General features: G+C 42.9%; 1 protein-coding gene across 1 annotated transcript in view; it reads right to left on the bottom strand.

The window, feature by feature from the left end:
* PLXNC1 (plexin C1) overlaps positions 1-12955 on the bottom strand; it is a 151913-nt gene that overhangs the window by 41124 nt on the left and 97834 nt on the right. The window contains exons 13-19 of the mRNA XM_037064685.1: positions 11004-11207; positions 10697-10882; positions 8396-8498; positions 5273-5374; positions 4865-4968; positions 1255-1293; positions 850-974 (exon numbers count right to left, since the gene is read on the bottom strand). Coding sequence (XP_036920580.1) covers positions 850-974; positions 1255-1293; positions 4865-4968; positions 5273-5374; positions 8396-8498; positions 10697-10882; positions 11004-11207 — 863 coding nt within the window. The remainder of the gene's footprint in view (positions 1-849; positions 975-1254; positions 1294-4864; positions 4969-5272; positions 5375-8395; positions 8499-10696; positions 10883-11003; positions 11208-12955) is intronic.

Below are 12955 nucleotides of genomic sequence, written 5' to 3'. Positions count from 1 at the left end.
GGATGCAACACAACGTGATGACTACAGCTGACGCCGCTGTGTGGTGTAGTGGAAGACTGGTAAGAGATTAGTCCTAAAAGTTTTCATCATAAGGGAAAAAGGCATTTCTTTGTAGTTATATGAGATTTTGATGTTAACTAAACTTATTGTGGTAAGCATTTTGCAATATGTTTACATCAAATCATCATGCAGTATACACTAAACTCACACAGTGCTGTAAGTCAATTAGACCCCAATGAAAGTGAAAAAAAGACAGAAAAAGACAAAAAAGACAGAAAAAGATGACAGAAAGCACACACAGGAAAGGAAAAACACAGAGTCTTGGTTAATGAGGTTAGCCATCAGCTGTGACTTGGCTTGACACATGGAAGCTTGAGGGGCAATGGGGGGCAGTCCAGGGGTGCTTTTTTTGTTAATGTCTAGGTTTAAACACCTTCATTCTCCATGCATAAAAACTACACAGCAATGTCAACTTCAGGGTATTTTCTTTGTTTTCAGCATTTGAACTTTAAACTAGAGTGGTAACAAGAAGTGAATGTCTTTCCTAAATTTTCAAGGTGTTTTTAAAAATAAAAAATAGTACTTCTGCTTTTTTGATTTAGGACTCATGTTTTTTCTTGGTGTTGGGGTTTTTCAGGGTTTTTTTGAGGGGAGGGAAGTTGTATGTGTGCATCTTTACAACAGGGATTTTTGTTGGGTGATGTGTGACATGCAGACATGCAGCTGCATGACCACCCAACCAAGCAAGATGCCAAGTTCAAGTTGTGGTTTGGAAATAAAATAATAAGGAGTTTAGGTTTTATTTCTTCTACTTAATGACTTTCAAAATATAAATAAATTGACTAATACCTGTCCTTCACTGAAAAGTTCTTCTGCTTTTCCAAGGTGTGGATGACTGTAACAAGGAAACTTTTGTTACAAATTAGGGTGTCCAAAGCTGTGAGACTCTCGTTCTTGTCACTGGCATCTCTGTTCTGGAAAAAAAAAAAGGCATATAATATAATATAATATAATATAATATAATTAACATACAATATAATTAATATATAATATAACATAATATAGTAACTTAAAGTTAGAAAGTAGATCCACAATGGGTTTTCCAAGACAATGAATTATTTCATATTGAATTCATGATCCAAAAAACCCACAAGAAAAATCCAAAGTCATAATGCAGATGACGATGATGATGATGACGACGACACTATGAAAGTCAGGCAGTCATGGGCTAAAAATGAAAACTTATAGACTTACATGCATATCTTCGGTGAAGATGTGTGTGAAGCCACCTGACTGAGAGGAAGGAGACACTTTTATTATTCATAACATCCAAAGGAAATGAATAGTGTTTTTTGTTACAACACCAAAGTCTGTTTTTAATAAAGTAGAGACACTATTTACTAATCTGAAGAGCCCATGGGCATATTCTCTAATACATAACAAATAATTATTCAGCTCTCAAGAAACACCAATGCATTCTGAAAGCCTCTAAGAAGAATAATTATCATGGCATCAGTCCTATTTTTGGTAGATGAAGGCAGCTCACACTTTGAAAGAACTGACTCAAAGATGTGGTGGTTAGAGATTATGCAAATATGCAAACCACTCCTCAAGCCCTCTAGCTGCTAGGCATGAATGAGGAATTGTGCTGGTAAAATTTTACAAGTCCTAGCCTAGTACCTACTGTCCCCATATACAATGTTATTCAAGAAGGAGTGGAGTGGGTGGATTAAAAGCTAGAATCTAGAGCCAAACTAACTGGCTTCCAGGCCTGGTTTCATCACACACGGGTTCCACATCACTGTTGGCAGGTTCTTCAACCCTCTGCGAGTGCCCTTCCTCACCTGCAGAGGGGGAACAATGATTCCCACCTCATGGGTGTGGTGTGAAAATTAAATAAATGAATGTATAGTGAATTCTGAATCTCAGCTATTATTGTTTTTATCACTCTCTTTTGTCAAACCAGTCCAAAACACTGTTGTCCTGCTCGTTTCTAAAAATATTTTAATGTGCTGTGCTATGAAGCTCCTGGATATAAGCTTTTAAATTTGAATTTTCTTTTTTTAATGTATCCTAAATCTTAATGGAATTAAATGATTAAATTTTAAAAGCATGCTGAGTTACACTTTAAATGAGTCAACAGAATGAAAAATAAACTAACAAATATTCAGGTTTTTCTTTCTTTCTTTTTGTAACTTTGGGCTATTTATCTTATTAAAGTAAATTTCTTCTGCAGAGAATTTTTGCTTTATTTTTCAGCCCAAGCAAAAAGACCTCAACTATTTTGGTCACACTTTCCCTTAGTAATAGGCAGAAAAATCCAACTCTAGATTTGCATTTTCTACTTCTACTATTCTTCTGCGGAACCGACTTAAAGTAGATGGGCAGTTCAAACAGATCAATTTTGGACCTTAAATAGGAAAATGCTGCTTTGGCTTTTCTAAGACTCCTCCTTTCTTTTTCTAGGAGGTCAGGTACTCTGCTTACTCTCATTTCTTGTCTTACTTTCAACAAAACAAAGTAGTCAGTTATAATGAAAAGCAAGGCCTTAAAAGCCAAACCTAGTCAGCTAGGTGAGAACCAGGAACTAGTAACACCTTGGCCACTGTGAACCTACAACTTCCTTTGCATTTTGTTATCTGGTAGGTGTTGACTACACAAAATTTCCCTCTGCCTCCAGGCTGGAGGTGGGGGCTCTGATCTCTCACAAAGGGCCTGATTAACAGAAGGACTTATCTGCAGCCTGGCATGCATTTCAGTGCATAGTCCTAATAGAATACTCAAATATTCCCCTGTTCACGGTAGCTTTTAACTTTGTAAGTTCAGTTTCAACTTAGGTCTTTTGAAAGGATTCTGAAAAATGTATGTTTGTTTTTTCTGGGTTTTGTCCTATAATGATGACTCCTCTGTCTTCTGTTGTAATGGCTTCCCCGTTGCCTTTCCGAATCATACAGAAGCCGGAGTTGAGCCAGTGGGGCGTCTCGCGGCCTTCGCTCTCTTCTCCGAAGGCAGCAGTTTTCAACCGTTTTCGTCGCATGGCACACATAAATTAATTACAAAAATTCTGTGGCATGCCAAAAAATACATTATATTTTTTGCTCATCTGACAAAAAAATAGATATAATTTTGATTCATTCACATCTGACAGCTATTGTTATATTGGCTGTTGTCATTTCTTTATTTGCCACTCTAAGGGAAGAGAGGTCAGTGTCCCTGACTAAAGAGTCCGGTATTGCATACTTTAAAAATCCTCCCAGCACACCGGTTGAAAACCACTATCCTAAGATCATGCAGAATTGTTCCTGGGATTTTTTTTTTAACACTCTCAACAAGGGTTCCTTTGCATTCATCACTCTATCTTGCTCTTGATGACTGAATTTAGAAGATTGGAAAATTTCTTTTTCAGGTCACAGATTACTCTTTTCAGTGCTCAAGAGGAATCATTAACTGTAAAAGCCCACACAGTACTCATGTTGATGGTGGAAATCTCCATCAAAATGGTTATCTTATTGCTATTAGATTCCTAATGGAGATCTCAGAGAGCTGGGAAACAGGGCCTGTGAGGCACGCTTTGCTGAGGCTCTGTGCTGTCATCCTGATTCAGGGAATTGAACTCCCTTCCCTGCACGGTGTTCTGAAGAAATGCATGAGGTGGCAAATGGCATGTCTTGGAGCCTGGTACTCTTGGAGGATAAGTTTAAAAAAAAAATACTTTCCAAGTGCAAAAAGCTGAAGTCTTATTTACAGTCTTCTTGATTTACAACAGTAAGGATTGGACAAAAAATATGGTGGTGTTTTATGGCAGTATCCCAACCTCCAGACACAACATCACATATCATGGTGCCCACTTCTGGAATTACAGAGAAAGTAGAAATTGCTCGCTGCGTGTGTCTGGGTTTCCAAACTCTGGGTTTCTGGCCAAATGTAGCTGAGAAGCTTCCGATAAGGTGATATGTGCTATCTTTCTGCCTGGAGAGACTCCTGGCTTTGCTCAGAAGTCTCGGTTTAATCACGATAACGGATGGTTATGTGTTCCAGAGGTTGGGCCTTTCCTGTGGTCACCAGCTCTAGACAAAAAAGGCAGTCTGCTGAGGCTGGGGCGTTGGGATGCATCGGGGATGACAGGAGAATGAGTGTACCTCGCCCAAGGTGTGGGAGGGTCAATGAGGAAGGCTGAGTGACTGGGTGAGAAAATGGAGGTGTTAGAACAGAAGCGAGACTGAAACCCAAAAGCATAGAGTAGATGACTCCTTGGAGTCCTAATAAAATCCGTCATCTCATGCAGCCATTTCTTACTAAATGAGGAGGATACTAACTGATTAGCTAAGAAATAACTACTGGAGAGAATCATAAAAACTCTACACTGCTAAAAACGGCCGTTATCAACTCAAATTCCACTATACGTGTCTGCTTTCCTACCTCCGCCAGCAGTGCTTTTCATTTCCAATTGAGAAGTAATAGTGAATAATCTAGTAGCTGCAATGGAAGCCATGCAGATAAACACAACAAATTGGCCAGCCTACAATTTATTGATTTTTAAATAAACTAGCTGGCTTCTCAGCTACAAATTCAGTTCTAAACCGGTAGCAAAATAAAGCAAAAATCATCACTCTGAACTTCTGTCCCTCTGAGGTTTTTGTTACTGGACAAAGAGTAACTGCCAGTGACCCACCACTGCTTTTCGTCCCATCGATCCAATTAATGACTGTCCCTCTGCCTGCTCTGCTCGATCGTAAGCTGTGTTTTATACCAAGCACATCATCTACAGCTGCCTTGGAAGCAAACACCCGTTTCCACAATAGCAACAAGCACCTTCATTATTATTCAAGACTCAACCTCAGGAACATGATCAATGCTCTTTTACCTCGGGGAAGAAAGTTCTCAGAGCAAAATGTTTGTAGTCAAGGAAGGGAACAGTTCCAAAACTATCAACCACATCCAATTTATCCATCTGCAGCTCGGCAAAGCCTGCAAAACAGAATCCCAAGAGCAATATTTTAACTCCAAAAAAAAAATGGATAAAATCTTCTGCTGTTTTGTCTAACGCAAAGTATGACCTTGGTTTTTATTAGAGAAGAAACAATAGATAATTACTTGGTTGGCTGCAGAGGAGTGCTGAAGTAACAGACCAAGGCAGGCCCAGACCCCGCTGTTCGGTTGCCTTATGTTACACAAACACTTCTCATTACTGAGGCCATCTCCACTTAAGAGCAAAAAAAAAAATGACTATGAAAAAGACTTGTTTTTCTATAAATAAAATTTTGGAGCCTACCATCACGGATCTCTTTCCGGAGCTCGCTCTCCAGGAGCTCCAGTTGTTGGCTCTGCTTGCGACTTAGCTCCTTGGATTTGTGTCTGGTAACCCCCACAGCCACTGAGGAGACAGAGAGCCAGAGTCAGATTGACAGGTTAACTTAAAAAACAAAAAGAAAAATGAAAATCCACTTTTACAGCGTTTTTTTGAAAAAGAGAGACAGAGAGGGAATAAATAGCATTTAAGAGGTGGAATTCATAAAAAGGAAAATCCCCTGTGACGGGTCCCTCTGAAGCGTAACAGAAAATGCAACCGAAAAACAAAAAAACCCCACTTATCTTAAAATTGAAAACTAAATCAAATAACCTTCACTTGTAACCAAAGGTCCCAGTTGGCTGAAAAGTAATGGAATCAGCCAAGTTTCCCTACAGCGCCAGGCACTTATATTGTTCCTTGTTTTTTTTAATGTTTCTGAACATTGCTGAAGAAATAAAGTTGAGTCACAAATGCAGAAAGACACCACAGGTCCAGCTGGCTACATAACCCAAACTTGCAGAGATCGGGTGGGCTGATGTGATGAGCAGTCCACAGTGAAGCACTGCATCTGACGATTGCTTCTTCCTCCACTTCATCTTGCTTCTACCTGTGCCATACAGGCAGTGAATTGGCCAGGTTCAGGGCTGGGCTTCATTCGCTGCTCTGCCATTTACTCGCTGTGTGACCCCAGGTAAGTTCCTTAGCATCTCTGTGCACGGCTGCCTGATCTGCCAAAGGGCCTAACTCACTGTGATATTGAGAGGATTAAAAGAAGTAACTCACAGAAAATAACTTAGTATTTTAAATATTGAGACCATATTTTTTAAAAAACTCAATAATTGTCAATTATCATTATTTTATTCTAGAAAGTTTTTCTCCTTTTAATAGAAATTTCATGATAAAGGACCCTGCACCAGTAGATGGGAGTCATATTGGAGGAAATAAATTAAATACAGTTTTTTCCCTGGACCATTTTGTAAAGTCAACAGTCTTAACCATAATATGCATTGTACCTCTTCAAGAAAGGCTGGGCATGCAGTCTTTCCCAAACTCACTTGATCATGGAACCCCTTCTCCCAGGAGCATTACTTGGGACTGACGTTCCTCAGCCTGCTCTTAGGGCAACCCTGGCTCACTGCATGTAAAGGGAGCTGGCAGGTCACACCCACTAAGCAGTGAGTTTTTCGTGACTGAAATCTCCAGGGGAAGCCACAGTGCAGATGTTTCATAGGTGGCAGGCCTAGGCCAGGTGTGGAGGGTGTTTTCACTCCCAACGTGACTGACGACTGAAGAGTGTACTCACTCGAGCTGCTGACGACAGGTCTGCCTGAAGTCACAGCAAGGAGGGGATGAGAACTTTAAAGGGCTTTGCAGATGCCGATGAGCCAGGAGCAACATGTTAAATTAAACCCACGTTACCTTAAAGAGCACAAACAATCTCTACAAACCAAGTGAAGGGTGGGGAAGAGCAAGATCACAGGTGCCTAGTAAGCTACAAAGTGGATGTGAATTTAGAATCAGAGAGTAGCCGATTCTCAAAGTGGAGCCCAGAATTTGGAATTTCCGAGGAATCTTCTTACTCCCAGCCTGCACCAGACAAGACTTGATTAAAAACCGAGCCCAATCCTGGGTTTCAGATACATAATAGGGGTAGACAGCTTGAGGAGAGCGTAACAAAATACCTGAAATGGTCATCAACAGGGCAAAACAGGCTCCCAGTAAAATGAGTTCACTCCGTTAGACCAGTTAATCACACACATAAATCTTGCCCTTAACTGGATTGAGGACCACCCAAGGCAGAGGACCAGGCCTTAACTCATCTTTCCCAGCGCCAGAGACTGGCAGTTATTAGCAGCATTACAGATACTCATTAAACACAAGGTAAATAAATGGGTGCGGAGATGGAAGAGTGGATGTGTGAGGGAGCGAGGATCTAGAAGGAGATGTTAGCAACTATTAACAGAAAACCTTAGAAAGGCAATGCCTGGGTTAACTCAAAAAATACAAAATGCTACATTACTTGTGGAAAAGAGCTCTTTTTTCAAAGAAGACAAGAGAAAACAGACTTAAAATGAAAAGCATCTCAGAATTACAAGTCACAAACTAAATGGCTACGTAGATGAACCAAGTACGCGGATGAGTTAAGTGACCTGAGGAGAGCAATAGAGAGCAGTGGAGATTGTGGCAAAAACACGCTGAACATATAAGCCCTCTCTCAAGTGGTAGCTGCTACTCAGCTCCAGCAAACTGATGCTATGGGAAAATTGGGATCCAATGATGCAGATCATCCAAATTTTCAAGAGATTTTTAACCTAGTTTTAAAATATTGTGAACTACACCAAAGTTTTTAAAAATGCTGTGTGGTCAAACAAGACACGTTAGTTAGCTGGACTCAGTCAGTAAGCAACCACCACGGGGCCTCATGCTTGGATGAGCCCTGGAACATTTTTTTGTGTTTTTTAAAATATTTCATTTATTCATTTTTAGAGAGAGGGGGAAGAGAAGGAGAGAGAAACATCAATGTGTGGCTGCCTCTCACGTGCCCCCTACTGGGGACTTGGCCTGCACCCCAAGCATGTGCCCTAGACTGGGAATCGAAATGGCAACCCCTTGGTTTGCAGGCCCGTGCTCAATCCACTGAGCTACACCAGCCAGGGCTAGAACATTTGAATTCATAGTACCGATCACACTGCTGAAACACGGTTCTGCCAGGAAGCACAGGGCTGGGGTAGGTGGGAGGGGTGGGGTGGCAGGGTGAGATGGCCAAGTCCTGGGAGTCCAAAATCCCAGAATTCTGAGGGAATAATGTAATTGGAACTTTTGTCATTACAATTCAAAGGACCTGGGAAGCAATGTGGATTATATTTCTCAAACACTAAAATACCGTCTTCGTAGTCCAGCCTTTTGTTCCTAAAGCATTCTAAAGAGATAAAACCATTTAGAGAGCCCTCAACATGTACCTATCATTCCTGTCCCAAGTTTTGATTTGGGTTTTCGTCCATTAATAATTAATTGAAGCAAACAGCCCCTGAAAGCTGGAAGTCTGCCTGCCTGAAGAGAGGCCCTAGGGAATAAGTTTTGTGAAAAATTAAACAGGGTACTTACCAAAAATGACAATCACAAGCAAGATGGGAAGCCCAATCAGAAAATACCAAGGGGAAGCGACTGATTCCTGCTCAACATAGAGCTCCAGGTTGCCCAGTCTGACCTAGCGGGGCAGAGAGCACCGTTAGACCGGGTCCAGCCAGGGCCCCATCTCTTCACACGATTCCCCTCCCCCAAGGGGTCTCCCCACGAAACAAAGAGATGGGAAGGTAGGCAGGGTATCTGAGTTCAAGTCCCATCTCTGGAACAGATTAGCTTATGTGACCTTGGGCCAATGAAGAACATCCACTGCGCCTTGGTTTCCAGATGTCATCGAGGTGTGCTAGACTAGACCTAGAGGTTTCAAATCTTGGTCCTTTGTGCCCTGGGGGTTTAAAGAAGTGAAATGTGGGGGTAAGCAGCCCCTTAGCTGCTGACCAAGGAGGCAAATGACTTATCTCGTCTACATCTTTCTCTTTCTTGGCAACTCCACCGGGGCGATCCCTGAGGGCCTTTACCAATTTTAGTTTTTGCTTATAAAAATTCTATAAAACTAGTAAAGGGTAAAAGTATATATCAAGCCTTGGTTTCGCATCTATATACAGACAAGTACTAAGGCACATTTCCGTCCTGGGAGCCATAGCTGCCCCTGTGGAGCCGTCTGAGCAAAGTGGCCAGAGCCCAGAATCTGGACCCAGAAAGAGGGCCCGGGTCCTAAATTCCAGCTTTGCCACCTGCTCTCCTTAGCAGCTGTGGGGGCTTGAGATAGTTGAGATGGTTCCTCACTGTCCTCATTTTTAAACTGTAGCATCATCCTGAAGACTAAATGTTCCACATCACTGAAGTAAATCAGCTCATGGCACTCCTCCTCAAAACTCTTTAGAGGCTTCTCAGAGCCCAAAGCCTCATCCTCAAAATAGGCCTGAGGACCCAAAGATCTGTCGGCTCTCCTGGTTCCCACCATTAACTCTCCAGCTCCCTCAGAATACTGCCCTTTGCTCCCTCCACTCTAGCCTCACTGGCCTCCTTGTTGCTCAAACGCAGCAGGCAGCCTCCCGACTCAGGACCTTGGCAACCTCCGGTTCCCTCCATCTAGCACACTCTACCCCAGACAGCCATGGCTGGCTCATTCCTCTGCTCCTTGCGTTCTTTACTCAAGTGCCGCCATCTTTAAAGGGAGACCTTTTCTTTCCACCATTCTGAAACTGACGGTCCCTACGCCTCTCCCTGCTTCGTTTTTCTCCATAACAGTTACCACCATCTAACACAGTTTTAATTTCTCTCTGCCATGTATCTGTTTAGGTCATCTCCATGAAGGAGAGTGTTTTTTGTCTGTTTCCTTCTCTGCTGTCTCCCCCCCGCCCCCAGTGGAGGCACTCAGGAGCTACTTTACGAATACGGGAGAACCCAACGTTTGTTCTTCTCAACTCATTGGACGTGGGGGAGACCTTGTGAATTTAGTAGTCGTTACTGATTTGATCATTATTATTACCATCTTCACCACACAACAGAAGACAAAAGGAGGCTCAGTGAAACTAAGTGACTCATCTCAGGCCACACGGCTATCAACCTATGCAGCCGGGACATGAACAGAGCTTTGTTCTGCCTTCGGTCTATTGTTCTTTTTTCTGGTCCCTTATCCCATTATTTATGACTATGGACCATAAAGCATTGTTTTTTCTGTTAGGGCCTGTGTAGATCCTCATATGGCAAGAACACTATAAAGGGAGACTTCTAATATGTTTCCCTTCCCCATGGCCCCCTCTCTTTATTGAAGGACATAAATACACCAGTGACAGGACCCTCAAAGATATCTGGGAAAAGATTAATCTCAGGGAGTATGACTTCATGGTGGAGGAAGCAGCCCACCACCCATAGATTATCTGGTCTCCCTAGACTCAAATGCTCCTCTGATTGTGCTAAAGAGCTTCCATTTTGGGATTCTGCTAAGACATGTCATCTCTGCATCTGGGAAAAGAATGACAGCTCATTTGTCAATGGGACTAGAGATTCTGTTTGCAGATGCTACAGTCTCGACGTATGGCTGGAACAAAAGCCATCAAGACTCATTAGCTATATACACAATGAGGTGTTCGCTGCTCTGTCATTCAAATAGGCACAAGGATGGATTCTGGCAGCTACTTCAGAGGAATTATGCTTGGGCTCGCCATACCAGTTTTATGCATCTTCTATTTAAAGTGAGGATCTAAAGATCCAAGAAAGATTCCATTCTGGCTTCTGGCTTAGCCAAAGAATGCCCCCTCTCCCCGCCCCGCTGCCCCGTAATGTAAAGCTGACACAGAGGAAGGTCAGGTGACGCACGTGAACTTTCTTGGAAGAGGAGGCAATGCTGTTTGCAGTTCTGATGCCTTTAATTTTGCAGAGGATGGTGGTGAGATCTTGATTTCTAGTAATATTCTCAAAGCTGCAATTTAACTGCTTATTTTCCCCATGGAAGAGTGTAATTTCAATGTCTTTCTCAGAAATGTTGAAGTTATCATTTTCTTTCTGTGAAGAACAAAGTGAAGATGAAGAAATCAGGGTGCCCATGGAAATTCACAAACAAAAGTGAACAGTGCACCTTTACATTTGAGGGGGGCAGAGCACACAGGAAACACGAAGAACATACCAGAATTTTTACTTCCAATTCTGTGTCCACCTCAGGGTCAACTCGATATCCTGTAAATCTGGGGTCCTCAAGATACTGCAAGCTTCCACAATCCAAGTAGGTCTCCTGAACTCTCAGCTTCACGGTGACATTCGTGCGCACTTTTGAACTCTTCAAACTGGGGGCTGAGAAACTGCAGTAAGTTGCCATACAATCTTCAGAGACCTGAGGGAGCATGTAACAATCTTGTTAATGAATCCCAGCTCTGGGATTTAAGAACTAAGTGACCCAGGTAACTGAACTTCTTTGTGCTCTGTTTTCTCACCTGTAAAATGGGACAGCAATACTGCCTACCTTGCAGAGCTGAATTATCCTTACATTGAATTAAATGAGATGAGGGACCATTAAGTTAAACAAGGGCTACATTAAATGAGATTATCCACACAAGAATGCTTACAATAGTGCCTGGCACACAAACACTAGCTATTATTTTTATTAATATTATTAAGAACAATGAAAACAGCGAGGTTATGCAATGAGAAAAAGATGGTACGCAGAAAGGAGTCAGCTAGAGAAAGGGGAAGACATTGCACCAGGGGGCCTGTATATCCTAGCCATCAAAGCTGAGTCTCCCCTAGGGAAACTCCCCTAGAGGTGGAGAGGAGCCGTCAGCAAGGCTGGCAGCTGGCCTGCGAGCCAGCCCGGCTGAGTCACGTTGGGGAACCTCCAGCCGAGCCTCAGCAGAAATCACTTACCACAAGGAAGAGAAGGTTTTGCAGGCCTAACAGAAAACAGGAAGAACAAAAGTTAAGGGGACAAGGCATTCCCTGTGAAAAGAAGAGCATGAAGGCTGGAAACAAAGCTAAAAGTGTGGCCCAATTTCGAGTTAATTTATTTTTAAAAAACTAACAAACATAAATATTGGCGTTTTCAGGCCTGGAGAGAGACAGGCAGAGAAAGCTGCTGGCAAAGTGGGGTTGACAAACATTTTATAGAAGAGCAATCAAACTTATGGGAAGAAATTTTTCAGGTGGAGGTTTTCCGCTTTCTTTACCCTCTAGTACTGGCATACAACAAGGAGGTAGGAAGAAGCAGTAGGTGGGAATACCTGATGTGAAGGGCTGAGGTGTGGAGAAGCTAAATCTCCCTCCTCCTTCACACCCTTCCAAATTCCAGCCTCACATTCCAGCGCTGTGATGAAAACCACTAACCTTCTCAGCAGCTGTAACCCCAGTGGGCTGGCTTCTCATTAGGAATGTCTTCTAGAAAGATTACGGTGATGGGGCCACCCTAACCTCATTATCCTCAACTCGCTAGATTTCCATACTAGTTACCAGCTGCCACTACAGGAAATGCTCTTTTTTGTTAGTTTCCAAGCAACCAACTTGGCCACCTTCACTGGCCACCTTATTTGCTTTCACTCCTTAAAGTGAAGCTACTCTGCAAGATTCCCTCCCGGGTGCTCTTCTCTCCTTCCCCTGTGCTGTCACTCCTGCGGTGCTGTGCCCATTCTCCCCTTATGGCAGCCTACGGATGGCTCTGGCATCTCCAGCTCCAAACTCTCCCCAGCAGTTTAGACCTGCACTACTGACAACAGCCCAAAGGACAGTGGAGCATCTCAAACACATCTGGACTTTGCATGAGCACACTTATTGGTCTTCTGGCCTTTCCTCAGCTACTGCCGCTCCAAACTATCCCATGCACCATCGCCAAAATAACCTATACTCTAGTTACTCCCTGCTCAGGGGTCTTCAATTCTGCCCATTGCCTAGAGAATTAAGGGCAAAGTCGCAGACTGATCTTCCCTGACAGCCCAAGTTTCCCAGCCGCCCCTCTGACTCATTCCTAACCCATCCTCTGGGTTCCAGCTGACATATTCCCGTCCCAGGCCTGGGAGTGATCTGCCCTTGTCCTCTGCACCTGCACTGGCCTTTCTGTTCCCACCTTTCCAAACCCTACCCATCCTGCTCCAC

The sequence above is a fragment of the Sturnira hondurensis genome, unplaced genomic scaffold (genome assembly GCF_014824575.4).
Source record: "Sturnira hondurensis isolate 20B ecotype Veracruz unplaced genomic scaffold, ASM1482457v3 Scaffold0015509, whole genome shotgun sequence".
In the NCBI taxonomy this organism is placed as follows: Eukaryota; Metazoa; Chordata; class Mammalia; order Chiroptera; family Phyllostomidae; genus Sturnira; species Sturnira hondurensis.
Note: the sequence above shows the minus strand (reverse complement) of the source record. Positions and strands in the feature narration are given on the sequence as shown.